Raw genomic sequence first — 27,286 nt, 5'->3', positions numbered from 1 at the left:
TGGTTACCTCTGGTTTTTTCTAGTGAGATCTGAGATTAAACACGGAACTAAATTGTGCTTCACTCACAACACACAACCATCTACACCGCACGTACACATACAGGTTTACGCAAAAGCCCTTGATACAGCTCTACTTAGCCTTTCAGATTAGGTACCTAGGGCCAGCAGCCCACCCTGTATGTCCCACCAAGGACAAGAGCAGCAACTTTTCCACTTCACTACAGTTATGCGCAGAAATTATATAAAAGAGAAGCTCTTCTATAAAGTTCAAGGTAGAAGATAGAAAAATGGAAGACAAAAAAAAAATTCCCACAAAATCAAAAAATTCCACATTGGTCTTGTACTCCTTGAAACCCTGAGAACTGCAGTCCTCAAACAGCTTCACTTGGATCAAGGTTTGCCAGAACACTTCAGTATGCTTCAAACTGACTCATCATCAACTTCCTGCTGTATTCATAGGCCAAAAAGAGTGCCCCGTTGGCAGGGAACGCGCGAATCATGGTAGGTTTCAGTCCAGAATATAAGGCCGTTATTCCTAGAAAACAAAAGGGTGACCAAAGACTGAGCTCCCCCTCCTTGGAAATATCCCACGAACCCACACAGCACAGATATTTTTACAGTTACAAATCCAGACAATAGCGCTAAAAACCAGCAGCGATGGAACAGGTTTCCCTGGACTACTGGAACTAGACTAGTAGAAACAAGGGCAAGGGCAGGTCTGCCAAGCAAAGCTGGTGAGGCTCCGGGTACAGTCACCGATCCCGTGCCTGTTAACCTCCTGGTAAGCGGATCAGTCAGAGCAGGGGGCCTCACGTGGGCAGACGGGAGGCAGCCACAGAGCCACGGACGGCAGCAACTTCGCAGCTTCACCTGGGGGGCGAGGACCACGAGGCACTGGGCCAGAACACAGAGCACTGACATTGATGGGGAAGACCTGTTTCTAGTATTAGCACTGCCCAAGGCAGTTCTGAAGATCCAGGCAGATAAGGGAGGTGTAAGTACTTTGGAAAACTACAAAGTATAATGCAAATTTAAAAGGGGTTACTGTTAGTAATATGCAAGATGTCTGTGCTCTATTTGGGGTTAAAGCAGTTTCTGCATGCTGTTACTCTGCTCGCTTTCTCTCAAAATCAAGACAGAAAAGTGCACATTCAAGTTTTAAGACGTATAGTGGATGCTGGAAGGACAGGTCTTTACTCACTAGTGGCATAAAATTGGCTTTATACAAACACTACTTTTAAAAGTCTTTATCTAGCTGTATAACTAAAAACTGATAGCCAATCACCTTCAGAAATTGCTTAGTGCCTTTCTCGTTGCAGAAGTCTTATCATCAAGGATGTACATTCTTTTAAATGCCTTACTGATATGCTGTTAGAGCTCATCTCCTGCTGATATTGTTTAAAACAAGTGGTGCAGGACTTCCCTGGTGGTCGAGCGGTCAAGACTCATCCACGCTTCCACTGCAGGGGGAATGGGCTGGATCCCTGGTTGGGGAAGTTTCACATGCCACAGAGTGCAGTCAAAAAAAAAAAAAAAAAAAAAAGTGGTGCTAACTCTGAAACATTTGTCCTCTTAGACAAAACACATACTTTAAAAATTCCCACCAGGCTATTTAGAAACAAAATCCTGGCCCAAAGCTTAGGAATCAGAGCTTTAAACATTCCTGAGGGGACTTCCCTGGTGGCACAGTGGTTACGAATCTGCCTGCCAATGCAGGGGACCCAGGTTCAATCCCTGGTCCAGAGAGATCCCACGTGCCGTGGAGCAACTAAGCCCGTGCACCACAACTACTGAGCCTGCACTCTAGAGCCCGCAAGCCACAACTACTGAGCCCGTGAGCCACAACTACTGAAGCCCATGTGCCTAGAGCCTGTGCTCCATAACAAGAGAAGCCACTGCAATGAGAAGCCCACGCACCGCAATGAAGAGTAGCCCCCACTTGGCGCAACTAGAGAAAGCCCGCGCACAGCAACAAAGACTCAACACAGCAAAAAATAAATAAACATTCTTGAGAATAATGAAGCAAGCTAAAGAGAGGGGTCTGGAAACAAATCCACAAACGTGAATTACATACACTGTTAGAAAAGTGAGGTGGTGGAAGAGAGCGATCACCCATCTGATCAACTTCGACAAGACGAGCAGCCGAATGATCTCTCCCTATACGTACCTCCTCTGTTTCAGCAATTGGCAGACTCACCTTCATTCTTCACGATGCTTATGAAAGTTCCAATAAATCCTGCCTGTTTTCCAGACATAGAGAGAACTTGAATTCTGGATTTGATACAATCCACTGGGTAAACAGCAAGCCAGAGGCAGATTCCACCAAATCCACCACTTAACATCAAAGGGACAGGGCCTAGAGAAGAAAATGAGCAAACAGTGTTTTGTCTCAAGAACAGCTGATGTGATATGTCCAGAGGTCAGTGTAGTAGTGGCTGCAGGTAGGCGCAAATACAAACACTAAAGCTGCGGAACACAGTCCTCTGGGGCAAGTGTCAAGCTGTCTAAGAGCACAGGTTCTGTGTGGTAGCCTGGGGCTGTCCCTCATGACTCTAGGACAAGGGGCAGCCCTAGTGCAGGTCAGATTTAGGCTGGTCTCTGTGGCCCTCCTGCCCCGTCCTCCAGAGGCCTGGCCCCCCAAGAACCAGCAGGCCCCCAGCAGCAATGGCAATGCCCTACCATGAGGAGTGAGAACAGAGGCCACTGAAACACAGGCTGCATCTTTTTCAACTTTCCCTTAATTATTTTAATATATTAATGTCCCACAGCTCTGATTCTTCCTTTGCCATGAAAAAGCAAAGTTATTAAACGTAACAGTTAAGCCTAGGAGCTTGACTATCCCCAGAATAGGTCCCAAGCACTGAAGGGAGGTATTTAAGAAACAAGTAACCACTCATGTGAGCCGAACATCGATACAGTTGTGTCAAGCAGTTAATTAGGATAAACTAGAAAGAAGTACACTTCTCACTGCTCTCAAAACACTATCAAGATTTATTACTAAGCTTATTGCAAGATGATTTATAGGTGATTTCCCCAATTGTTGGTGATATCCTACAGGGAAGATAATGTCTGTATTCTCCGCTAAAATAGACCCAGAGCAAATGAACAAATGTTATTCCAGTAAAACCTGGAATTATCATTATTAAGTATTAAAATAACTGGAATTATTACTTGGTGGGGGGGAACCTTCAAGATGGCAGAGGAGTAAGCCGTGGAGATCACCTTCCTCCCCACAAATACATCAGAAATACATCTACACGTGGAACAACTCCTACAGAACACCTACTGAACACTGGCAGGAGACCTCAGACCTCCCAAAAGGCAAGAAACTCCCCACATACCTGGGTAGGGCAAAAGAGAAAACAGAGACAAAAGAATAGGGACGGGACCTGCACCTCTGGGAGGGAGCTGTGAAGGAGGAAAGGTTTCCACACACTAGGAGGCCCCTTCACGGTGGGGCTTGGGGTGGGGGGAGCTTCAGAGCCACAGAGGAGGGCACAGCAACAGGGGTGCGGAGAGATTCCCGCACAGAGGATCGGTGCTGACCAGCACTCACCAGCCCGAGAGGCTTGTCTGCTCACCCGCCGGGGCGGGCGGGGCTGGGAGCTGAGGCTCGGGCTTTGGAGGTCAGACCCAGGGAGAGGACTGGGGTTGGCGGCATGAACACAGCCTGAAGGGGGCTAGTGCGCCACAGCTAATCAGGAGGGAGTCCAGGGAAAAGTCTGGACCTGCCAGAGATGCAAAAGACCATTGTTTCAGGGTGCGCGAGGAGAAGGGATCCCCCTTCCCTGTCTGCCCACAGAAGGCAGAGCACTGCCTAAACGAGCTCCAGAGACAGGCACAAGCCGTGGCTATCAGCTCAAACACCAGAGATGGGCATGAAATGCTAAGGCTGCTGCTGCCACCACCAAGAAGCCTGTGTGTGAGCACAGGTCACTATCCACACCCACCCCAGGAGCCTGTGCGGCCCGCCACTGCCAGGATCCCGTGATCCAGGGACAACTTCGCTGGGAGAACACACAGCACACCTCAGGCTGGTGCAACGTCACGCTGGCCTCTGCCACCACAGGCTCGCCCCACATTCCAATTATAACTACCGTACCCCTCCCTCCCCCCCAGCACGAGTGAGCCAGAGCCCCCTAATCAGCGCTGCTTTAAACCTGTCCTGTCTGGGCATGAACAGATGCCTGAGGGCGACCTACAGGCAGAGGTGGGTCCAAATCCAAAGCTGAACCCCAGGAGCTGTGCGAACAAAGAAGAGAAAGGGAAATCTCTCCCAGCAGCCTCAGGAGCAGCGGATTAAATCTCCACAGTCAACTTGAGGTACCCTGCATCTGTGGAATACCTGAATAGACAACGAATCATCCCAAAATTGAGGCGGTGGACTTCGGGAGCAACTGTGGACCTCGGGTTTGCTGTCTGACACTGACTTGTTTCTGATTTTTATCTTAGTATAGTTTTTAGTGCTTGTTATCATTGGTGGATTTGTTTATTGGTTTGGTTGCTCTCTTTTTATTACTTTAAAATTTTATTTTAACTATTTTATTTTATTATTTTTCGTTCTTTTTTTTCTCTCTTTTCTTCTGAGCCATGTGACTGACAGGGTCGTGGTGCTCTGGCCGGGTATCAGACCTGAGCCTCTGAGGTGGGAGAGCCAAGTTCAGGACATTGGACTACCAGAGACCCCCCGGGCCCACGTAATATCAATCGGCAAGAGCTCTCCCAGAGATCTCCATCTCAATGCTAGACCCAGCTCCACTCAACGACCAGCAAGCTACAGTGCTGGACACCCTATGCCAAACAACTAGCAAGACAGAAACACAAACCCACCCATTAGCAGAGAGGCTGCCTAAAATCATAAGTTCACAGACACCACAAAACACACCATTGGACATGGCCCCGCCCACCAGAAAGACAAGATCCAGCCCCACCCATCAGAACACAGGCACCAATCCCCTCCATCAGGAAGCCTACACAAGCCACTGAACCAACCTTAGCCACTGGGGGCAGACACCACAACCAAAGGGAACTACGAACTTACGGCCTGCAAAAAGGACACCCCAAACACAGTAAGTTAAATGAAATGAGAAGACAGAGAAATATGCAGCAGATGAAGGAGCAAGGTAAAAAACCACCAGACCAAACAAATGAAGAGGAAATAGGCAGTATACCTGAAAAAGAATTCAGAGTAATGAGAGTAAAGATGATCCCAAATCTTGGAAACAGAATGGAGAAAATACAAGAAATGCTTAACAAGGACCTAGAAGAACTAAAGAGCAAACAAACAATGATAAACAACACAATAAATGAAAAGAAAAATTCTCTAGAAGGAATCAATAGCAGAATAACTGGGGCAGAACAACAGAAAAGTGACCTGGAAGATAAAATAGTGGAAATAACTACTGCAGAGCAGAATAAAGAAAAAAGAATGAAAAGCATTGAGGACAGTCTCAGAGACCTATGGGACAACATTAAACACCCGAACATTCGAATATAGGGGTCCCAGAAGAAGAGAAAAAGGAAGTGTCTGAGAAAATATTTGAAGAAATTATAGTTGAAAACTTCCATAACATGGGAAAGGAGATAGTCAATCAAGTCCAGGAAGCACAGAGTGTCCCATACAGGATAAATCCAAGGAGAAACACTCCTAGACACATATTAATCAAACTATCAAAAATTAAATACAAAGAAAAAATATTAAAAGCAGCAAAGGAAAAACAACAAATAACATACAAGGGAATCCCCATAAGGTTAACAGCTGATCTTTTAGCAGGAAGTCTGCAAGCCAGAAGGGAGTGGCAGGACATATTTAAAGTGATGAAAGGGAAAAACTTACAACCAAGATTACTCTACCCAGCAAGGATCTCATTTAGATTTGACAGAGAAATTAAAACCTTTAAAGACAAGCAAAAGGGCTTCCCTGGTGGCTCAGTGCTTGGGAGTCCACCTGCCGATGCGGGAGACGCGGGTTCATGCCCTGGTCCGGGAGGATCCTGTGTGCCGTGTAATGACTGGGCCCGTGGGCCGTGGCCACTGAGCCTGCACGTCCAGAGCTTGTGCTCCGCGATGGGAGAGGCCACGGCAGTGAGAGGCCCGCATACCGCAAAAAAAAAAAAAAAAAAAAAAGACAAGCAAAAGAATTCACCACCACCAAACCAGCTCTACAACAAATGTTAAAGGGATTTCTCTAGGCAGGACACACAAGAAAAGGAAAAAACCTACAAAAACAAACCCAAAACAATTAAGAAAATGGTAATAAGAACATACCTATCAATAATTACCTTAAATGTAAATGGATTAAATGCTCCAACCAAAAGACAGACCAGCTGAATAGATACAAAAACAAGACCCATATATACGCTGTCTACAAGAGAGCCACTTCAGACCTAGGGACACATACAGACTGAAAGTGAGGGGATGGAAAAAGATATTCCACACAAATGGAAATCAAAAGAAAGCTGGAGTAGCAATTCTCATATCAGACAAAAATAGCCTTTTTTTTTTTTTTTTTTGCGGTACACGGGCCTCTCACCGCTGTGGCCTCTCCTGTCACGGAGCACAGGCGCCGGACATGCAGGCCCAGCGGCCATGGCTCATGGGCCCAGCCACTCCACAGCATGTGGGATCCTCCCAGACCGGGGCATGAACCCACGTCCCCTGCATCGGCAGGCGGACTCTCAACCACTGCACTACCAGGGAAGCCCCAAAATAGACTTTAAAATAAAGACTATTACAAGAGACAAAGAAGGACACTACATAATGATCAAGGGATCAATCCAAAAAGAAGATATAACAATTGTAAAATATTTATGCACCCAACATAGGAGCACCTCAATACATAAGGCAAATGCTAACAGCCATAAAAGGGGAAATCGACAGTAACACAATCATAGTAGGGGACTTTAACACCCCACTTTCACCAATGGACAGACCATCCAAAATGAAAATAAATAAGGAAACAAAAGCTTTAAATGATACATTAAACAAGATGGACCTAATTGATAGTTATAGGACATCCCATCCGAAAACAACAGAATACACTTTCTTCTCAAGTGCTCATGGAACATTCTCCAGGATAGATCATATCTTGGGTCACAAATCAAGCCTTGGTAAATTTAAGAAAATTGAAATCATATCAAGTATCTTTTCCGACCACAGTGCTATGAGACTAGGTATCAATTACAGGAAAGAAAACTGTAAAAAACACAAACACATGGAGGCTAAACAATATGTTACTAAATAACCAAGAGGTCACTGGAGAAGTCAAAGAGGAAATCAAAAAATACCTAGAAACAAATGACAATGAAAACACAATGACACAAAACCTATGGGATGCAGCAAAGGCAGTTCTAAGAGGGAAGTTTATAGCAATACAATCCTACCTCAGGAAACAAGAAACATCTCAAACAAACAACCTAACCTTACACCTAAAGCAATGAGAGAAAGAGGAACAAAAATACCCCCAAAGTTAGCAGAAGGAAAGAAATCATAAAGATCAGATCAGAAATAAATGAAAAAGAAATGAAGGAAATGATAGCAAAGGTCAATAAAACTAAAAGCTGGTTCTTTGAGAAGATAAACAAAATTGATAAACCATTAGCCAGACTCATCAAGAAAAAAGGGGAGAGGACTCAAATCAATAGAATTAGAAATGAAATAGGAGAAGTAACAACTGACACTGCAGAAATATATAGGATCATAAGAGATCACTACAAGCAACTACATGCCAATAAAATGGACAACCTGGAAGAAATGGGCAAATTCCTGGAAAAGCACAACCTTCCGAGACTGAATCAGGAAGAAACAGAAAATATAAACAGACCAATCACAAGCACTGAAATTGAAACTGTGATTACAAACCTTCGAACAAACAAAAGCCCAGGACTAGATGGCTTCACAGGCGAATTCTATCAAACATTTAGAGAAGAGCTAACACCTATCCTTCTCAAATTCTTCCAAAATATAGCAGAGGGAGGAACACTCCCAAACTCATTCTATGCGGCCACCATCACCCTGATACCAAAACCAAAGATGTCACAAAGAAAGAAAACTACAGGCCAATATCACTGATGAACATAGATGCAAAAATCCTCAACAAAATACTAGCAAACAGAATCCAACAGCACATTAAAAGGATCACACACCATGATCAAGTGGGGTTTATCCTAGGAATGCAAGGATTCTTCAATATATGCAAATCAATCAATGTGATACACCATATTAATAAACTGAAGGATAAAAACCATATGATAATCTCAACAGATGCAGAAAAAGCTTTTGACAAAATTCAACATCCATTTATGATAAAAAGTCTCCAGAAAGTAGGCACAGAGGGAACCTACCTCAACATAATAAAGGCCATATATGACAAACCCACAGCCAACATCCTCAGTGGTGAAAAACAGAACCCATTTCCTCTAAGATCAGGAACAAGACAAGGTTGCCCACTCTCACCACTATTATTCAACATAGTTTTGGAAGTTTTAGTCACAGCAATCAGAGAAGAAAAAGAGAAGGCATCCAAATCGGAAAAGAAGAAGTAAAGCTGTCACTGTTTGCAGATGACATGATACTATACATCGAGAATCCTAAAGATGCTACCAGAAAACTACTAGAGCTAATCAATGAATTTGGTAAAGTAGCAGGATACAAAATTAATGCACAGCAATCTCTTGCATTCCTATACACTAATGATGAAAAACCTGAAAGAGGAATAAAGGAAACACTCCCATTTACCACTGCAACAAAAAGAACAGAATACCTTGGAATAAAACCTACCTAAGGAGACAAAAGACCTATATGCAGAAAACTGTAAGACACTGATGAAAGAAATTAAAGAGGATTCAATCAGATGGAGAGGTACACCATGTTCTTGGGTTGGAAGAATCAACATTGTGAAAATGAGTATACTACCCAAAGCAATCTACAGATTCAATGGAATCCCTATCAAACTACCACTGGCATTTTTCACAGACCTAGAACAAAAAATTTCACAATTTGTATGGAAACACAAAAGACCCCGAATAGCCAAATCAATCTTGAGAAAGAAAAAAGGAGCTGGAGGAATCTGGCTCCCTGACTTCAGACTATACTACAAGACTACAGTAATTAAGACAATATGGTACTGACACAAAAAAGAAATATGGATCAATGGAACAGGGTAGAAAGCCCAGAGATAAACTCACACACATATGGTCACCTTTTCTTTGACAAAGGAGGCAAGAATATACAATGGAGAAAAGACAGCCTCTTCAGTAAGTGGTGCTGGGAAAACTGGACAGCCACATGTAAAAGAATGAAATTAGAACACTTCCTAACACCATACACAAAAATAAACTCAAAATGGATTTAAGACCTAAATGTAAGGCCAGACACTATAAAACTCTTAGAGGAAAACACAGGCAGAACACTCTATGACATAAATCACAGCAAGATCCTTTTTGACCCACCTCCTAGAGAAATGGAAATAAAAATTAAAAAATGGGACCTAATGAAACTAAAAGCTTCTGCACAGCAAAGGAAACCATAAACAAGATGAAAAGACAACCCTCAGAATGGGAGAAAATACTTGCAAAAAAGCAGCTGACAATGGATTAATCTCCAAAGTATACAAGCAGCTCTTGCAGCTCAATATCAGAAAAACAAACAACCCAATCCAGAAATGGGCAGAAGGCCTAAAAAGACATTTCTCCAAAGAAGATGTACAGATTGCCAACAAATACATGAAAGGATGCTCAACATCACTAATCATTAGAGAAATGCGAATGAAAACTACAATGAGATATCATCTCACACCAGTCAGAATGGCCATTATCTAAAAATCTACAAACAATAAATGCTGGAGAGGGTGTGGTGAAAAGGGAACCTTTTGCACTGTTGGTGGGAGTGTAAATTGATACAGCCACTATGGAGAACAGTATGGAGGTTCCTTAAAAAACTAAAAATAGAACTACCATATGACCCATCAATCCCACTACTGGCACATACCCAGAGAAAACCATAATTCAAAAAGAGTCATGTACCACAATGTTCACTGCAGCACTATTTACAATAGCCAGGACATGGAAACAACCTAAGTGTCCATCGACAGATGAATGGATAAAGAAGATGTGGCACATATATACAATGGAATATTACTCAGCCATAAAAAGAAATGAAATTGAGTTATTTGTAGTGAGTTGGATGGACCTAGAGTCTGTCATGCAGAGTGAAGTAAGTCAGAAAGAGAAAAACAAATATTGTATGCTAACACATATATATATATGGAATCTAAAAAAAAAAGGTTCTGAAGAACCTAGGGGCAGGACAGGAATAAAGATGCAGATGTAGAGAATGGACTTGAGGACACAGGGAGGGGGAAGGATAAGCTGGGACGAAGGGAGAGAGTGGCATGGACATATATACACTACCAAACGTAAAACAGATAGCTAGTGGGAAGCAGCCGCATAGCACAGGGAGATCAGCTCGGTGCTTTGTGACCACCTAGAGGGGTGGGATAGGGAGGGTGGGAGGGCGATGCAAGAGGGAGGAGATATGGGGATATATGTATACGTATAGCTGATTCACTTTGTTATACAGCAGAAACTAACACACCATTGTAAAACAATTATACTCCAATAAAGATGTTAAAAAAAATAATAATAAGTTGGGGATGTCCTGCTGCAGCCTCTGCCCTGAGGAAGTTACCAAGGCTGGAGGATGGTGCTCGCTGTTACCCGCTGCACGGTACTCCCCGGCATCCAGGAACTCCCAGTGCCAAGCGGAACCCCCACAAGGGGCGAAGTGCACAGAAGCCACCGAGACTACAGCACTGGGAAGCAGACACGGTCGAATCCACCTGCTGTCCCTGCCGACACACTTACCTAGTTCATCTTTTGATCTCCCCGATGCAAAAAACGATCGGCTCAGCTCATAGCCACCGAAGAAGAAGAAGTAGCCCGGTACTTCTCGAAGTAAAGTGCTCGAGAGTCCATGGTAGAAGCCCAAGGGGCCATCCTTCCTAAGGATACTCTTCACGACAGACCAAACTGTGCTGGGGGGACACACGGGGTGACAGATAAGAACAGCATTCACACCCAACTAGCAGACCTGATGGAGCTCTAACAAGGAAGTAGCTCATTTTATAAACAGAGGAACCAGAATTCCAGCAATAAAAGGTTTTTGTGGGAAGGAAATATCTCTGAGAAAGACAGGTATACAATTACTTTGTAACAAGTTTTATTACTTGAACTAGTCTGTGTAAAGATATTTTATTACAACGAATGCATACATTTCTAGAAATCACTATCAAAGATCTAAAAGAGCCAATACCCATTTTTTCAATAGTAAGTGAAATTACAATGAGATTGTCCAAACTCAGAGAGAAGAAAATGGCACCGTACGTGCCCAGTCCCTTACCTGCCTTGATTCCTATCTCCTCAGCCTTTCTTTTGAGCTTGTGTATTTTGAGGGAATTGGTTCAGGTGTTTAGGGTTTGTTTTGTTTTGCATTCATCCAGGGAAGTGAGCAACAAGCCTTAAATGTTACTTAAAGGCAAGACAAAAGAAATTCTCAGAGCTGAGCTATAGCTCCTGTAAGGCTCTAGACGCACCCAGTATTTAGTTCTTAGCGGGGTAGGTGTGTAAAAATTTTTCACTTGAAGCAGATCAGAGCCTGCAGGAGCCAGAACACTGGCACTTTCTGTTGCAGGCTCCTCTTCCTGGTGGTGTAGGGGTGCAGGCCTATCCCTGGGAGGAAAAGCACCACAAACCACACCTATCAGCTTAGTGAGCCCCTCACTCCTCACTCTGTTCTCAGCAGGTGACCTGGCTTGGATCAGGGAAGGATCAGGCCCCCAGGGAACAAAGGCCACCTGCTTTTATTGATGATCTTCCTTCCCAGGCATCACCCCCTAGCCAGGCCCTGCCTGCAGTGCCCCCTCCTTCTATCAATACAATGAAGAAGTAACAAAGTCATCCCACTCCACACACTTAGCCTGCTTCCAATCCAGGTCTTAACCCCAAGCTACCAAATCCCAGGCTTGGGCACTGCTATACCTAAAATACAGTTAGCCAATATTTACTTTTGTACAGGGTGTCCGTCTACCTAAGTCCTTTGGATCTAACAATTGCTTTCTTTAAAAATACTTTAAACGACTTTTAAGGGACCCAAGGGCAACTTTCTGGGCACTGTTCATGATCTATTTCTTTATCTAGGTACCAGTTTACAAAGGCATGTTCATTTTGTCACTACTTGTGGAACTGCACACCTAGGATTTCCTGTGATTTCTGGGTGTGTTCCTGTTATTGTGTGTACACTGTATCTCAATAAAAAAGCATTGAAGACTTAAAGTTTTGAACTTCTAGGCTATAATAGATTTGAATTGGTTGTAATGAATCTCACAGGTGCAGGAAATAGGGCGCTATTATGAACCCCATCCTCACTGGATGGAAAGTGGTGACTCGGAAAAATGGTCAGTTTACCTAATGGTTTTTCCCAGGAGATTTACTGGCTTTGAGTTAACTTCAGCAACAACCACGAGCAAACCTTTAGTTTAGATAAATAAGCAAGTTTTGAGATTAACAAGGATAATAAACTGATTTTCAGTTCAAATATATAATAAATCATATTGTATATGATACATACACTCACAAGGTAACTAGAATCTGTTTTCAAGACAGAGTTGGAGAGTGACTGGATCACTGAAGACTTGCTATGCTGACGAGGGTTTGCGTGAATGTTTTCAGAAGCTGGCTTGTTTGTAGGTACACTTGAAGGATTCGGGAGGAGGTAAAGGAAGTCACTGCTAGAATCTGGGATGACCAGCCTGAGCACCTGTGTGAAACTGGGGAGACTGGGGAGTGAGCAAATACTCAGCCCAGAATCCAAATTGGCAGTTAGCAAAAGCCCTCAATCCCAAAGCCGCTGCTACGTGCCTCCCAGTATAGTTGGGGGTCATGCCTTGTGCACTCCACAGGCCAAAAGGGGTGTAAGCCCCTGCTTCTCCACTTCTGGGATATTAAATATTTGCCTACAACATTCTATGGGGTGGATGGTGATTCCAACCACCACAGACAGTGTGTTCAGAAAATTATCCTCAGAGTGGTGGTGGAGAGGGGTGTTTGGACTAGATAAACTGTTTCTCTGCCACTTAATTTTAGTACAACATAAAATTTAAATTTTAAAAAATTTAAAAATTTGAAAATACTGGATACACCAAGGCAACAAGACCCCACGTTTGTGGCCAAGCAGCACTTACTTCTGGCTTTTGGCTATCTTTCCCGACATCTCCATCTCATACATGGTCTGCAGCCGGCACTTCACGAGCTCGGTGGGGCAGAGGACCAGAGCAGCAAAGGCAGAGGCAAAGGAACCAGCAGCTGCATTCTGCAGATCACTGGAAGGACGCAAGCACAGGAGGCCAGTTACCCACCCATTATTCATTCGCTCGGTCTCAGCATGCCGAAACACTGGTGGTAAAGGAGAGCAAGCTTGAGGGGAGAAGAAGACTTCCTCAGTGCCCACGAGGCACCTGCTGCTTCCTCTGAGGAGCCCACGACCCTGTGAGGGTGACAGCAGTACCCCAATTTTCACATGGGGAAAATGACGCTTAGAGATGCCACGAACTGTGCTCAGAGTCACACAGCTGCTAAGCGGCAACGCTAGGTTTCAAACCCAGGTCTGCCTGATTGCAAGCCCGTGCTCCTTTTATTAGGTATAGCTCTGTGGGCTGGACGTTTGTGCCCCTCACCCCCAGATTCCTATGTTGGAAGCCATAACCCCCAATGTGATGGTATTTGGAGGAAGGCCTTTGGGAGGTAGTTAGGTTTAGATGAGGTCAGGAGGGTGCAATCCTCTTGATGAGATTAGTGTCCCTGTAAGAAGAGACCGGAGAGCTGGCTGGCGCTCTCTCCACCATGTGAGAACACAGCCAGCTGTCCCTCTGCAAACCAGCAGGAGGACCTTCACCAGACACCGAATCAGCCGGCATCTTGTTCTCGGACTTTCCAGCCTCCAGAGCTATGAGAAACAAAGTTTTGTTGTTTAAACCACCCAGCCTGGGGTATTTTGTTCTAGCAGAGCCAGAACTAAGACAGAAAGTGACACAGAAAAACCAAACCAAACCAAACAATGTGGGGGAAAGAATTCCCTATGGTCCCACCACCCCAACACACACACTATTAATACTTCAGTGTGGTTGCCACTGAGCTTTAAATAAAAACAGGTTTCGAGGCCATCCCTACGTGCCTCTGGATTCAGCCCAGAACAACCACAAGTGTAATGTAACTGCTACAGATGAAAACCCAGGATACATTCTTAACCAAAATGTTGCTCATTGAAAAAAGATTTCCCAGTTCAGCTGATGACCTCCTGGACCTCAGCAGCACAGAGGGCACGAGGTGGGCCGGTGGTGCTGCCAGTGTGAGTCAGCAAGCTCGATGGCTGTAGGGCAAATGGCGAAGCTGGAGATATAAACGGAAAATGAATGCACATAGTACAAAAATGCAAGAATTCACTTCATCTCACATGGGTTCAGTACCACCAGCCTCAGTCACCAGCAGGGGAGTGAAACTGGAAAGAATACGGGGTAAAGTACAAGAAACAAACTGCCAGGAAGACTCCTGAGAGCTCACGGGGGTCAGCAGAGGAGACCCTCTCCAAGCCCTGGGAGGACGTTCTATCACGAGAGCACAGCTGGCACCTACAGGGACGATCTTTAGTTGCACAGAAAGGACTGAGATGCTCACAGCAACAACTAGCTGTGACACTCGCCTGTTAACTGCCAGCATCCGGCTGTCCCTGGACGACCAGAACAACTCACAGACCTCCAGAAGCCCCCAAAGGTAACCCCCTAGGCAGCCTGCCCAGGTGGCGAGGTCCCCTCACGATTTCTCTTCCATCTGTGAGCAGAGAAGCCTAACAGACCTACCACATTCAACTGTCCTAAAGTTACAATAAACCACCCCACTCACACCAATGGACAGATCATCCAGACAGAAAATCAATAAGGAAACACAGGCCTTAAATGACACATTAGACCAGTTGGACTTAATTGGTATTCGTAGAACATTCCATCAGAAAGCAGCAGAATACACATTCTTCTCAAGTGCACATGGAGCATTCTCCAGGATAGACCACATGCTAGGCCACAAAGCAAGCCTTGGTAAATTTAAGAAAACTGAAATCATATCAAGCATCTTTTCTAACCACAACACTATGAGACTGGAAGTCAATCACAGGAAAAAAACTGTAAAAAACACAAACACGAGGAGGCTAAACAGTATTACTAAACAACCAATGGATCACTGAAGAAATCAAAGAGGAACTAAAAAAATACCTAGACACAAATGACAACAGAAACACTACAATCCAAAACCTATGGGATGCAGCAAAAGCACTTCTAAGAGGGAAGTTTATAGCAATACAATCTTACCTCTCAGGAAACAAAAAGAAAAATCTCAAACAACCTAACCTTACACCTAAGGCAACTAGAGAAAGAAGAACAAAACCCAAAGTTAGTGGAAGGAAAGAAATGATAAAGATCAGAGCAGAGGGCTTCCCTGGTGGCGCAGTGGTTGAGAGTCCGCCTGCCGATGCAAGGGATGCAGGTTCGGGCCCTGGTCCAGGAAGATCCCACATGCTGTGGAGCGGTGGGGCCCGTGAGCCATGGCTGCTGAGCCTGCGCGTCCGGAGCCTGTGCTCCGCGACGGGAGAGGCCACAACAGTGAGAGGCCTCCATACAGCAAAAAAAAAGATCAGAGCAGAAATAAATGAAATAGAGATGAAGGAAACAATAGAAAAGATCAATGAAACTAAAAGCTGGTTCTTTGAAGAGATAAGCAAAATTCATAAAGCTTTAGCCAGATTCATCAAGAAAAAAAAGGGAGAGGGCTCAAATCAATAAAACTAGAAATGAAAAAAGTTATAACCAACACCACAGAAATACAAAGGATCCTAAGAGACTACTACAAGCAACTATATGCCAATAAAATGGACAACCTAGAAGAAACAGACAAATTCTTAGGTACAACCTTGTAAGACTGAACAAGGAAGAAGCAGAAAATATGAACAGACCAATCACAACTAATGAAATTGAAACTGTGATTAAAAAACTCCCAACAAACAAAAGTCCAGGACCACATGGCTTCACAGGTGAATTCTATCAAACATTTAGAGAAGAGTTAACATCTATCCTTCTGAAACTATTCCAAAAAATTTCAGAGGAAGGAACACTCCCAAACTCATTCTATGAGGCCATCACCCTGATACCAAAACCAGACAAAGATATAACAAAAAAGGAAAATTACAGGCCAATATCACTGATGAACATAGATGCAAAAATCCTCAACAAAATACTAGCAAACTGAACCCAACAATACATTAAAAGGGTCATACACCATGATCAAGTGGGGTTTATCCCAGGGATGCAAGGATTCTTCAATATCCACAAATCAATCAGTGTGATAGACCACATTAACAAACTGAAGGATAAAAACCATATGATCATCAACAGATTCAGGAAAAGCTTTTGACAAAATTCGACACCCATTTATGATAAAAACTCTCCAGAAAGTGGGCACAGAGGGAACTTAGCTCAACATAATAAAGGCCATATAGGACAAACCCACAGTTAACATCATTCTTAACGGTGAAAAGCTGAAAAGCATTTCCTCTAAGATGAGGAATGAGACAAGGATGTCCACTCTGGCCACTTTTATTCAACATAGTTTTGGAAGTCCTAGCCATGGCAATCAAAGAAGAAAAAGAAATAAAAGGAATCGAAATTGGAATAGAAGTAAAACCATCACTGTCTGCAGATAGCATGATACTAAACATAGAAAATTCTGAACATGCTACCAAGAAACTACTAGAACTCATCAATGAATTCGGTAAAGTTGCAGGATACAAAATTACTACTCAGAAATCTCTTGCATTCCTATGTACTTACTACAAAAGATCAAAAAGAGAAATTAAGGAAACAATCCCATTTACCATCACATCAAAAAGAATAAAATACCTAGGAATAAACCTACCTGAGTAGGCAGAAAACCTGTACTCTGAAAACTATAAGACACTGATGAAAGAAATCAAAGATGACATAAACAGGGGAATTCCCTGGGCAGTCCAGTGTTTCGGATTCCATGCTTTCACTGCAGAGGGCCTGGGTTCAATACCTTGTTGGGGAACTAACATCCCACAAGCCATGTGGCACGGTCACACACACACAAAAAAAAACCATGCTCTTGGATTGGAAGAATATTGTCAAAATGACATACTACCCAAGGCAATCTACAGATTCAATGCAGTCCCTATCAAACTACCAATGGCATTTTTCACAGAACTGGAACAAAAAATTTTTTCGTCTGTCTGGAAACACAAAAGACCTCAAATAGCCAAAGCAATCCTGAGAAAGAAAAAAGGAGCTGGAGGAATCAGACTCCCTGACTTCAGACTATACTACAAAGCTACAGTTATCATAACAGTATGGTACTGACACAAAAACACAAATATAGATCAATGGAACAGGAAAGAAATCCCGGAAATAAACCCCCACACCTATGCTCAGTTAATCCATGACAAAGGAGGCAAGAATAAACAATGGAGAAAAGAAAGGCTCTTCAATAAGTGGTGCTGGGAAAACTGGACAACTACATGTGAAAGAATGAAATTTGAATATTCTCTAACACCATACACAAAAATAAACTCAAAATGGATTAAAGACCTAAATGTAAGGCCAGATACCATAAAACTCTTAGAGGGGACTTGCGCAGTGGTCCAGTGGTAAAAAAATCCACCTTACAATGCAGGGGGCGTGGGTTCGACCCCTGGTCAGGGAACTAAGATCCCACATGCCACGGGGCAGCTAAGCCCGCACGCCACAACTACTGAGCTCGTGTGCCTCAACTAGAGCCTGTGTGCCACAAACTACAGAGCCCACATGCTCTGGAGCCTGCGTGCCACAACTAGAGAGAAGTCTGCACACCACAAGGAAGAGCCCTTGCACTGCAACGAGAGATCCCACATGCCGCAACTAAGACCCAATACAGCCAAAAATAAAATAATAAATAAATCTTTAAAAAAATAATAAAACTCTTAGAGGAAAACATAGGCAGAACACTCTGACATAAATCACGGCAATATCTTTTTGGATCTATTCCTGGAGTAATGAAAAGAAAAACAAAAATAAACAGATGGGACCTAATTAAACTTAAAAGCTCTTGCACAGCAAAGGAAACCATAAACAAAATAAAAATACAACCTACAAAATGGGAGAAAATATTTGTAAATGAAGTGACTGACAAGGGTTAATCTCCAAAATATACAAACACCTCATGCAGCTCTATATCAAAAAAACAACAACCCAATAAAAAAAATGGACAGAAAACCTAAATAGACATTTCTCCAAAGAATACATACAGATGGCCAAAAAGCACATGAAAAGATGTTTAACATCACTAATTATTAGAGAAATGCAAATCAAAACTAAAATGAGGTATCACCTCACACCAGTCATAATGGCCATCACCAAAAAGCTCACAAACAATAAATGCTGGAGAGGGTGTGGAGAAAAGGGAATCCTCCTGCACTGTTGGTGGGAATGTAAATTGATACAGCCACTATGGAGAACAGTATGGAGGTTCCTTAACAAACTAAAAACAGAACTACCATATGATCCAGCAATTCCACTCCTGGGCATATATCCAGAGAAAACCAAATCAGAAAGATGCATGCACCCCAATGTTCACAGCAGCACGATTTACAATAGCCAGGACATGGAAGCAACCTAAATATCCATCAACAGAGGAATGGATAAAGAAGATGTGGTACATATATACAATGGAATATTACTCAGCCATAAAAAAGAATGAAATAATGCCATTTGCAGCAACACAGAGGGACCCAGAGATTATCATACTAAGTGAAGTCAGTCAGACAGAGAAAGACAAATATCATATGATATCACTTATATGTGGAATCTTTAAAAAAAGGATACAAATGAACTTATTTACAAAACAGAAACAGACTCACAGACTTTGAGAACTTATAGTTTCCAAAGGGGAAACATGGTGAGGGGGGGATAAATCAGGAGTTTGGGATTAACATATGTAACATATATATAAAATGGATAATCAACAAGGATGTACTGAGCACAGGGAACTCTACTCAATATTCTTTAATAACCTATATGGGAAAAGAATCTGAAAAAGAATGGATATATGTATAACTGAATCACTTAGCTGTACACCTGAAACACAACATTGTAAATCAATTATATTCCAATATAAAATAAAAAATTTTTAAATGTTTTAGAAAAAGTGTTTTGAAACCATAAAAAAAGTTACAAGGAACTAATAGTTATAGAAACCGAGGTCAAACGTTACTACAGGCAAACCTTGTTTTACTGCACTTCGCTTTATTACTCTTTGAAGATACTGCATTTTTTAAATTTCTTTTTCTTTTTTTTAAACACCTTTATTGGAGTACAACTGCTTTACAATGGTGTGTTAGTTTCTGCTTTATAACAAAGTTGAAGGTTTGTGGCAACCCTGAGTTATCAGAGGATGGTTAGCATTTTTTTTAGCAATAAAGTATTTTTAAATTAAGGTAGGTACATTCATTTTGGGACATAACACTATTGCACAGACTACAGTATAGTGTGAACATAGCTTTATATGCACTGGGAAACCAAATAATTTGCAAGATGGTCTGGAACCGAACCTCAAATATTTGACGTGTGCCTGCATAAAGCCAAGGGCTGCCTACAATCCCGGTCCCGATTTCCTATCCCTGGTGGTCTGGCCTTGGTGCCTCAGGTGGATGTGAAGTGGGTGCCCAGGGCTGAGCCGGCCTGTTAACACAGCCGGGCCTCAGAAGAGCTGGCTTGGAGCAGGCCTGCTTTCAGGAGGAAGACACCGCCTGCAGTGTGGCCTTCCTTTCGATTTTAAAGAATGATGTGTCAGACGGTCACCAGGAGAGCCAGCTCCACACTGTACTGGCACGTGGCTTTCTAGGGTTGGGAAGTGCCCGACGCCATCCCCTCCATCCTTCCCCCTTCACTCCTATTTAAATTGTTTGTCAAAACCAAAGCTTAAAGGGTTTGTCTCTTGGCCAGTCTGCAGATCCATACTTGGCCTCCCTCCGGGACTCTGTCAACCTGCTGACAGGCCGTAGTCAATCAGGGTCATTGACCAGAGTTTGCCAATCTTGCTGGAACAAAGGTGGTATCGACAGATACGGACGGCTGTTTCATCCGAGAGGCGGTAACGCCTGAACGAACCCCAAGCATGCTGATACAGGGCAACCCAGGGCCAAGTCAGATCTGCAGTGGACTTTGGCTTTCTAATAAATGCTTTCACCTACCAGTGCATGAGATGAGGGACTTGGGCCCCAGGCTGTGCCAATAGTAGAAACTTTAGAACTGGATCTCAAATGGCAATCGGCACAGGATGGGATTTTGTAAGAATCAACTGTTTTGTCACCCACTCAACAAACGTGTTCCTAAACACTCCTGCTGTGTCAGGGCCCGTCCAGCCAAAGGTGAAAAGAGAGCACTACTCAGGGAGTGTTCAAACCGAGAATATTTACTGTATCACTGCAGAAATTCACAACAGGTGATCACAAGCAGTTCCTTTCCCTGCTTCTGTGTAATTATTAATCTTTTCTCTAGACCTGACCCCTACAAAGTACTCCAGAGCCCCGCCTGTGGTCTTGAGGGAAGAATGCTGGATTGGGGGTGCAGAAGACACGGGCTGCAGTCCCGGCTCTGTCACTTATTAGCCCAGTGATCTTCAGCGCGTCAGTATCTGTACCAGAGTCTCCCCATCTATAAAACGGATACCATCACCTGCCTGGATCCTCGCGCAGGACCACGGTGAGGGCTAAGAAAGCACGACACGCACGTCAGAGCTTCGTAAGCTCTCAGGCAGCGTTTGCTCACTGGTAATGAGCAGCCACTGTTCTGCAGGATGAAAAAGCTGCAGCCCCCCTCCTGTCCCCCAAGTTCAAAGAAGACGCGGGTGCTGGGTTAGGCCGAGTGAAAGAGGAAGCTTTCTTCACTGCAGGACCTGCTCCAGAATCTCCTGTGGTTGCTCCATTTCCCTGTCCTTCTCCAAGGATGCTGAAGGAGACCTCAACTCCAGGTCTCCTCAGCTAGGACGTCTCTCACTCCAGTGCAAAGAGCTACAGTCACTGCAGTGTCCTTCTTGTCTGTCTCTACCACGGGACACCACATTCTCCTGGTTTATCTTCTGCTTATTTCTTTACTTCCTCTTTTTCCTGACCCCTCCCTGCTGGAGGGTCCTAGGATCTGTGCTCAGTCCTATAAACACTGTCTCCCTGGGGGATCTCATCCAGTCCCAAGCCTTTAAAAAACAAGTTCCATCTATCAAGATGGGATGCCTGCTATAAATGGGCACATCTCCAGGCACCCCGAAAGACTTCAGTACACAAGGAACCTACTTTAGCCACGTGGGACCTGTATTTGCAATAGGGTCTTGAATTCCCACCAAAACAACAGGCAAGACTGCCCTCAGCAACCACGAAGCTGATAACAATAATTTTAAATGATTTAAAATAAATCAATGGGGACTTTCCCGATGGCACAGTGGTTAACCATCCACCTGCCAATGCAGGGGACACGGGTTTGAGCCCTGGTCGGGGAAGATTCCACATGCCACGGAGCAACTAAGCCCGTGTGCCACAACTACTGAGTCTGTGCACTAGAGCCCGCGAGCCACAGCTACTGAGCCTGCATGCTACAACTACTAAAGCCCACACGCCTAGAGCCTGTGCTCCGCAATGAGAAGCCACCACAGTGAGAAGCCTGCGCACCACAACGAAGAGTAGCCCCCACTCGCCGCAACTAGAGAAAGCCCGCATGCAGCAACAAAGACCCAATGCAGCCAAAAATAAAATATTTTTTTAAAAAAGAGTGAAAACTTATAAAATAAATCAATGTTCAAAGGAGTAAACATCCCAGTGGTTTCCGAATTCCTTTTAGTCTCGGTATAATAAATACCCAAGGAATGACCAAATACACACCCAAGTCTGATGTTTGGGGCAGACTCGACCAATGAAACAGTAGGTTCACCTGCATCTTCTCAGATGCTCTGACCCTTCCTAAAATTCCAAGTTCTTCCTCAAACCTATTTGGCTCTTCCAATACCCTGCATTCTGCTGATGACGTGAAACCCAAAACTCGGGTCACAAGTTGCATCTATGGTTTAAGTTCTGCACTTCTGCCCAGAGAAGTGGCACCAACAGCAGCATTTGAAAAGCATCTTCCCCAAATATCATATGATATCACTTATATTTGGAATTTAATTTTTTAAAATGGCACAAGTGAACTTATTTACAAAACAAACAGACTCACAGATCTCGAAACCAAATTTCAGGTTACCAAAGGGGAAACATGGGGGGAGGGGATAAATTAGGAGATTGGGATGAACATAAACACACTACTCTAAATAAAGCAGATAATCAACAAGCACCTACTGTATAGCACAGAGAACTCTACTCAATATTCTGTAATAACCTCTATGGGAAAAGAATCTGAAAAAGAATGTGTATATATATATATATGTGTAACTGATTCACTTTGCTGTACACCTGAAACTAACACAACATTGTAAATCAACTATACTCCAATTAAAAAAAAGAAAAATAATAAAAAAATAATTTTTTAAAGAAAGAAAGAAAAGCATCTTCCTGAAGAATGGAAGGAACGTGAGGGTGGTTGTTTCTACGCAGTGGATTATGGGCAACTCTCCTTTTGCATAACACATGTGTTTCCCCAGTTTTCTATGATGGCAACATATGACTTCTTAATCAAAGGAAGTCGTTATTGTAAAAACAGAAATGTTCTTCTCCATAAGGTCTCATAAAAAGCTTGACTACACAAGTGTTGTTTCTCAAAGAGGTCTCAGTGACCTCAACTCACCTCAGCTTCGCCTGCTTTTCCAATCCAACCACTTTCCGTACCACCTGCTGGCAGAATCCGTAGCACATGAAGAGGACGGAGTTCTCGGCGATGTTGGCAATCAGCGCTGGGCTGGTCCCCTTGTAGAAGCCCCGGAAGCCCACCTGGGAGTAGGTCTTCAGGCAGCAGTCGGTGAGGCCCCTGTACAGGTCGGGGAACGTCTGCATCTTCACTTTCATGGTGTCGAAGGGCTGCCCGGTGAGTACACATGCTGTGCCCCCTGCAACCAGGACAGGAATCCTCGTCCAGCACCAGTCTACAGCCACGTGGTAGAGTGCGGCCTCAAGGACCCATGGAGATGAGGGACAGGCAGCCCACCACAGGGCTTACCTCTGGGTCACTTCATTTTGACCTCCTCCCCCCTTCCCCGCCAACCCTTCCAGCTCAGTCCAATAAAACTTCTAGGGGTCCTTCATGAGTCTGGCACCCCGCTCCAGCCCTGAAGGAGCTCAGCTCGGTAGAGGAGAGGACGTGTGTTTGACAGTCAAAGCCACCGGATGTGAAGGTGTGATGTGTGTTCAGGAGCATCGGTCAGAGGGACCTGGGCGCAAAGCCTGACTCTGCTGTGGAATCCTGGCTAAGCGATGTGACCTCCGAGCCTCGATTCCCTATCGGGTTAACGTGAGGATTAGGATAAGGCTCTAACGTATTGGCTGCTACACCACAAGTGGCTCATTTACAGCAGTTAACTGTGTCTGTGTGTGCGTCCACATAAAAGGAAGGGGAAGGGAAGAGTCTGGTGTTAATCACTCTTTTGCCTGATGCTCAGTGGTCCTAATGACTATCAGGGAAATAACAGAGGAATAGGCCACAGATAAAGAAAACAAAAGGTCTAATTAGTCCCTGAAGAGCTAAATGTTTGACCCTATGGGAAAACATCTTATTTGGACTCTACCAATTAATGATTTGTATTCAGACAGGAAATGGATTGAAACTTACCCCTGTTTAGCATAAATCATATATTTATATGCTTTTATACGACAAAAGCATTGAATTGCATTCAATTACTTGGATAAAAATTCTGAATGTAAGGGAAAGAATGAACTATTAAACCCTGTAATATCTCCAGACCCTGAACTGGGTCAGCATTTGGGGAACTGTCTGTCACTGGTGAATGCTTCCACCTCCCCTTGGGCCTGGGACGTCCTGTGCTTGTGTCAGGAAACAGCCACTGGATGAGGTTACTAAAACCTCAGCAAAATTGAAGAGAAGGCTTACATATTTCAGAAATGCAATTTCATAACTTAGACATAATACACAGTTACTCCAATGAAGTTGTGGAAAGTAGAAATGGAGGGAGGGCTGTTAAGAATAACTCCCAAGGGGCTTCCCTGATGGCGCAGTGGTTGAGCGTCCGCCTGCCGATGCAGAGGACGTGGGTTCGTGCCCCGGTCCAGGAAGATCCCACATGCCCCGGAGCAGCTGGGCCCGTGAGCCATGGCCGCTGAGCCTGCGCGTCCGGAGCCTGTGCTCCGCAACAGGAGAGGCCACAACAGTGAGAGGCCCGTGTACCGCAAAAAAAAAAATAATAACTCCCAATTAATTATTGGTAGATGGACATTTCCAAAGACTCTGAAAACTGATCTCTTAAGCAAGCACAAGTGTGATCTCCATGATCCTATCACCACTGTCCCTTTCTTCTAGGACAGCAATGACACATTTCTGCTTTGTTTTGCCACACTATCCCCAGTTCTGAATTAGTGGAATATAATTTAATAAGATGTTACCATAATTAGAGTTATTCTCTCCCAGGTACTGATGGGCTAGAATAAAATAAGATCCTACTTATGTCAAAAATAATCATTCCGGGCTTCCCTGGTGGCACAGTGGTTGAGAGTCCGCCTGCCGATGCAGGGGACACGGGTTCATGCCGGGAGGATCCCACGTGCCGCGGAGCGGCTGGGCCCGTGAGCCATGGCCGCTGAGCCTGCGTGTCCGGAGCCTGTGCTCCACAACGGGAGAGGCCACAATAGTGAGAGGCCTGCGTATCACGCAAAAAAAAAAAAAAAAAAAAAAAAAAACCATTCCAAAAGAGGTGAATGTCAGAATTTTTTAACTGGGTTCATAATTTTGACAACCTAGATGCATTTTAACTCTATCACAACAGATCCTACAGTCTATCTTTGATAGAGTGACTGAAGGATATAAAATTCCAAAAGCTGAGCATCCCTCATGGGGTAAAATGCCCTTTTGTTGCAGACACACAGACTGAGCCCAGGCATTCATGGGAAGGTAAGAGGATGCCAAGGGCAAGCAAGTGGGTCCAATGTTGCCAAAGTCAGCAGCCTCTGCAGTATGGCGTTGGGGGAGTGGGGGGTGGTGAAGGGGTCGGGGATGGTGCACAGGGCCTGGGGGGGCTTGATTCCACGGCAGGGTGAGGGGCTGACCCAAAGGCACTCAGCGCGTAAGAGGCCGTGGGGCGGAATCCAGGCAGCCCTTGGTTCCCCTGCTCCTTGTCGTCTCTGACCTGGGAGCACCCTCGCCTGAACTTATCAGTGTCTGCAGACTTCCTCATGAGCCTACTTTGGCCGATTTCTGGTTCATGGAAAAATACTTTGATCTTCCCTGAACCCATGATTTCCTTTTTACAATTAAGAAGACGACAGGGGACTTCGCTGGTGGCACAGTGATTAAGACTCCACGCTCCCGGGCTTCCCTGGTGGCGCAGTGGTTGAGAGTCCGCCTGCCGATGCCGGGGACACAGGTTCGTGCCCCGGTCCAGGAAGACCCCACATGCCGCGGAGCGGCTGGGCCCGTGAGCCATGGCCGCTGAGCCTGCGCGTCCGGAGCCTGTGCTCCGCAGCAGGAGATGCCGCAACAGTGAGAGGCCCGCATACCGCAAAAAAAAAAAGACTCCATGCTTCTAACGCAGGGACCCCGGGTTCGATCCCTGGTCCGGGAACTAGATCCAACATACACGCTGCAACTAAGAGTTTGCATGCCACAACTAAGGAGCCCGTGAGCCACAACTAAGACCCGATGCAACCAAATAAATAAATATTAAAAAAAAAAAAAAAGACGACGACAGGATGATAGAAGGCAGCTCTGACTACTCTTGATCTGTTGACCCAGGAGGTCCCACCAGATAAAAGGACAATGGGCAACGGGCTCCTCTGGCCTCTTCACTCCAAGGAGCGGTGACCCAATGTAAGAATCGGTGAGGGAGGCAAGGGTAAGCCAGGGTCTGCATCTGGGAAGTATGGGCATTCCAGCGCTCCTCCAGCCCTAGAATCATCCAGGAATCTGGAGAACCAAGTAACCACCCAGGCACTTCCAAGTCTGTCGCTTGCCTCAGGCTGAATAAAGGTGACCTTTCTAAAGAGTGGCCTGCGGTGGCAGGTGCTGCCCAGAACTCGATGGTGCCTAGTGGGGCCAGAGTCCGCCCCAGCACTCGCCCCGCCCACCACTCCCCGGCCAATCCTGGGGCCCCTCCTTTCAGGGCTTTAAGACTCAGTCAAAAGTCAGCCTGATTTAACAATGACATTTCTAAGGGTATCCTTTCTCTCGCCCAGCAGTTGCAAGGACAGTAACTGGGATTTCCCTGGAGAGATGGCACTGTGTTATTTTTGCACTCTAAGGCCTCTGAAGACTGCCAGGCTTGGGGTGGAATCCGGCATACCCCAGCCACATGGCAATGGACGAGTGGCTTCAGCTCTGAGCTGTGATATGTTCCAGCTGTCACCCGGGGACACTCCCACACCATACCCCTGACTCATAGCTCTAATACAGCGGGAACTACTCTACCTTCTGCTGTGTTTACAACACAGTATTACACCTGTATTAAGTGGATTCATTCCAGGGTTAAAGCATGTTGCTTCTGGAGCTACAAAGGCAATGTCTTCACCAGAGCTCACTTGCAGAAGGTATTTGAGGAACAAAGAAGGGGTTTTCTCCGGGATTACCTGCGGCCCCCGCCGTAAGGTCAATGGCAGCTTGGATGGCAGGATTGGATTTCATGTTTGCCCACTCCTCTGCTGGGCTCTGCGGAGGGCAACTCTCACGAGCTTACAATGGGCACCTCATATCCCTAGAAGGAGGCAAGAGTTCACCATCAGTCGGGCCTCTGCAGCCCCCCTTTCTCTAGGCCTGCTGCCTAGCTACTGGACTTGAACTTCAGGGAACCAGGAAACTGTCTCTACGTTGCTCCAAAGGAGGGGGCTCGAGCTGTCAGAGTAGCTTAGTGATCAGCCTCCCCTTCTCCCTGAAAAGCACACAGATCAAAAACCTTGCTCACGTATCACTGCTACAGCCACAGGTGAGGGCACTTCAACCAACCTTTCTGAAACCCTCAAGAAACGAATGCCAATAAGCAAGCCAACCGCACATCCC

At 44.8% G+C, this 27,286-nt stretch overlaps 1 protein-coding gene across 1 annotated transcript; it reads right to left on the bottom strand.

Annotated features, from left to right (window-relative positions):
* Positions 1-410: 410 nt before the first annotated feature.
* SLC25A15 (solute carrier family 25 member 15) lies at positions 411-26,914 on the bottom strand. Its single transcript, XM_065896102.1, has 6 exons — positions 26,860-26,914; positions 22,919-23,177; positions 13,238-13,375; positions 10,863-11,032; positions 2,198-2,356; positions 411-535 (listed from the first exon to the last, which is right to left on the bottom strand). Exons 1-6 carry the CDS (start codon positions 26,912-26,914, stop codon positions 411-413), a joined length of 906 nt encoding a protein of 301 aa, XP_065752174.1.
* Positions 26,915-27,286: the final 372 nt, after the last annotated feature.

Source organism: Phocoena phocoena, chromosome 18, assembly GCF_963924675.1.
Source record: "Phocoena phocoena chromosome 18, mPhoPho1.1, whole genome shotgun sequence".
NCBI classification, from domain to species: domain Eukaryota; kingdom Metazoa; phylum Chordata; class Mammalia; order Artiodactyla; family Phocoenidae; genus Phocoena; species Phocoena phocoena.
This window is presented reverse-complemented; position numbering and strand designations above follow the sequence as displayed.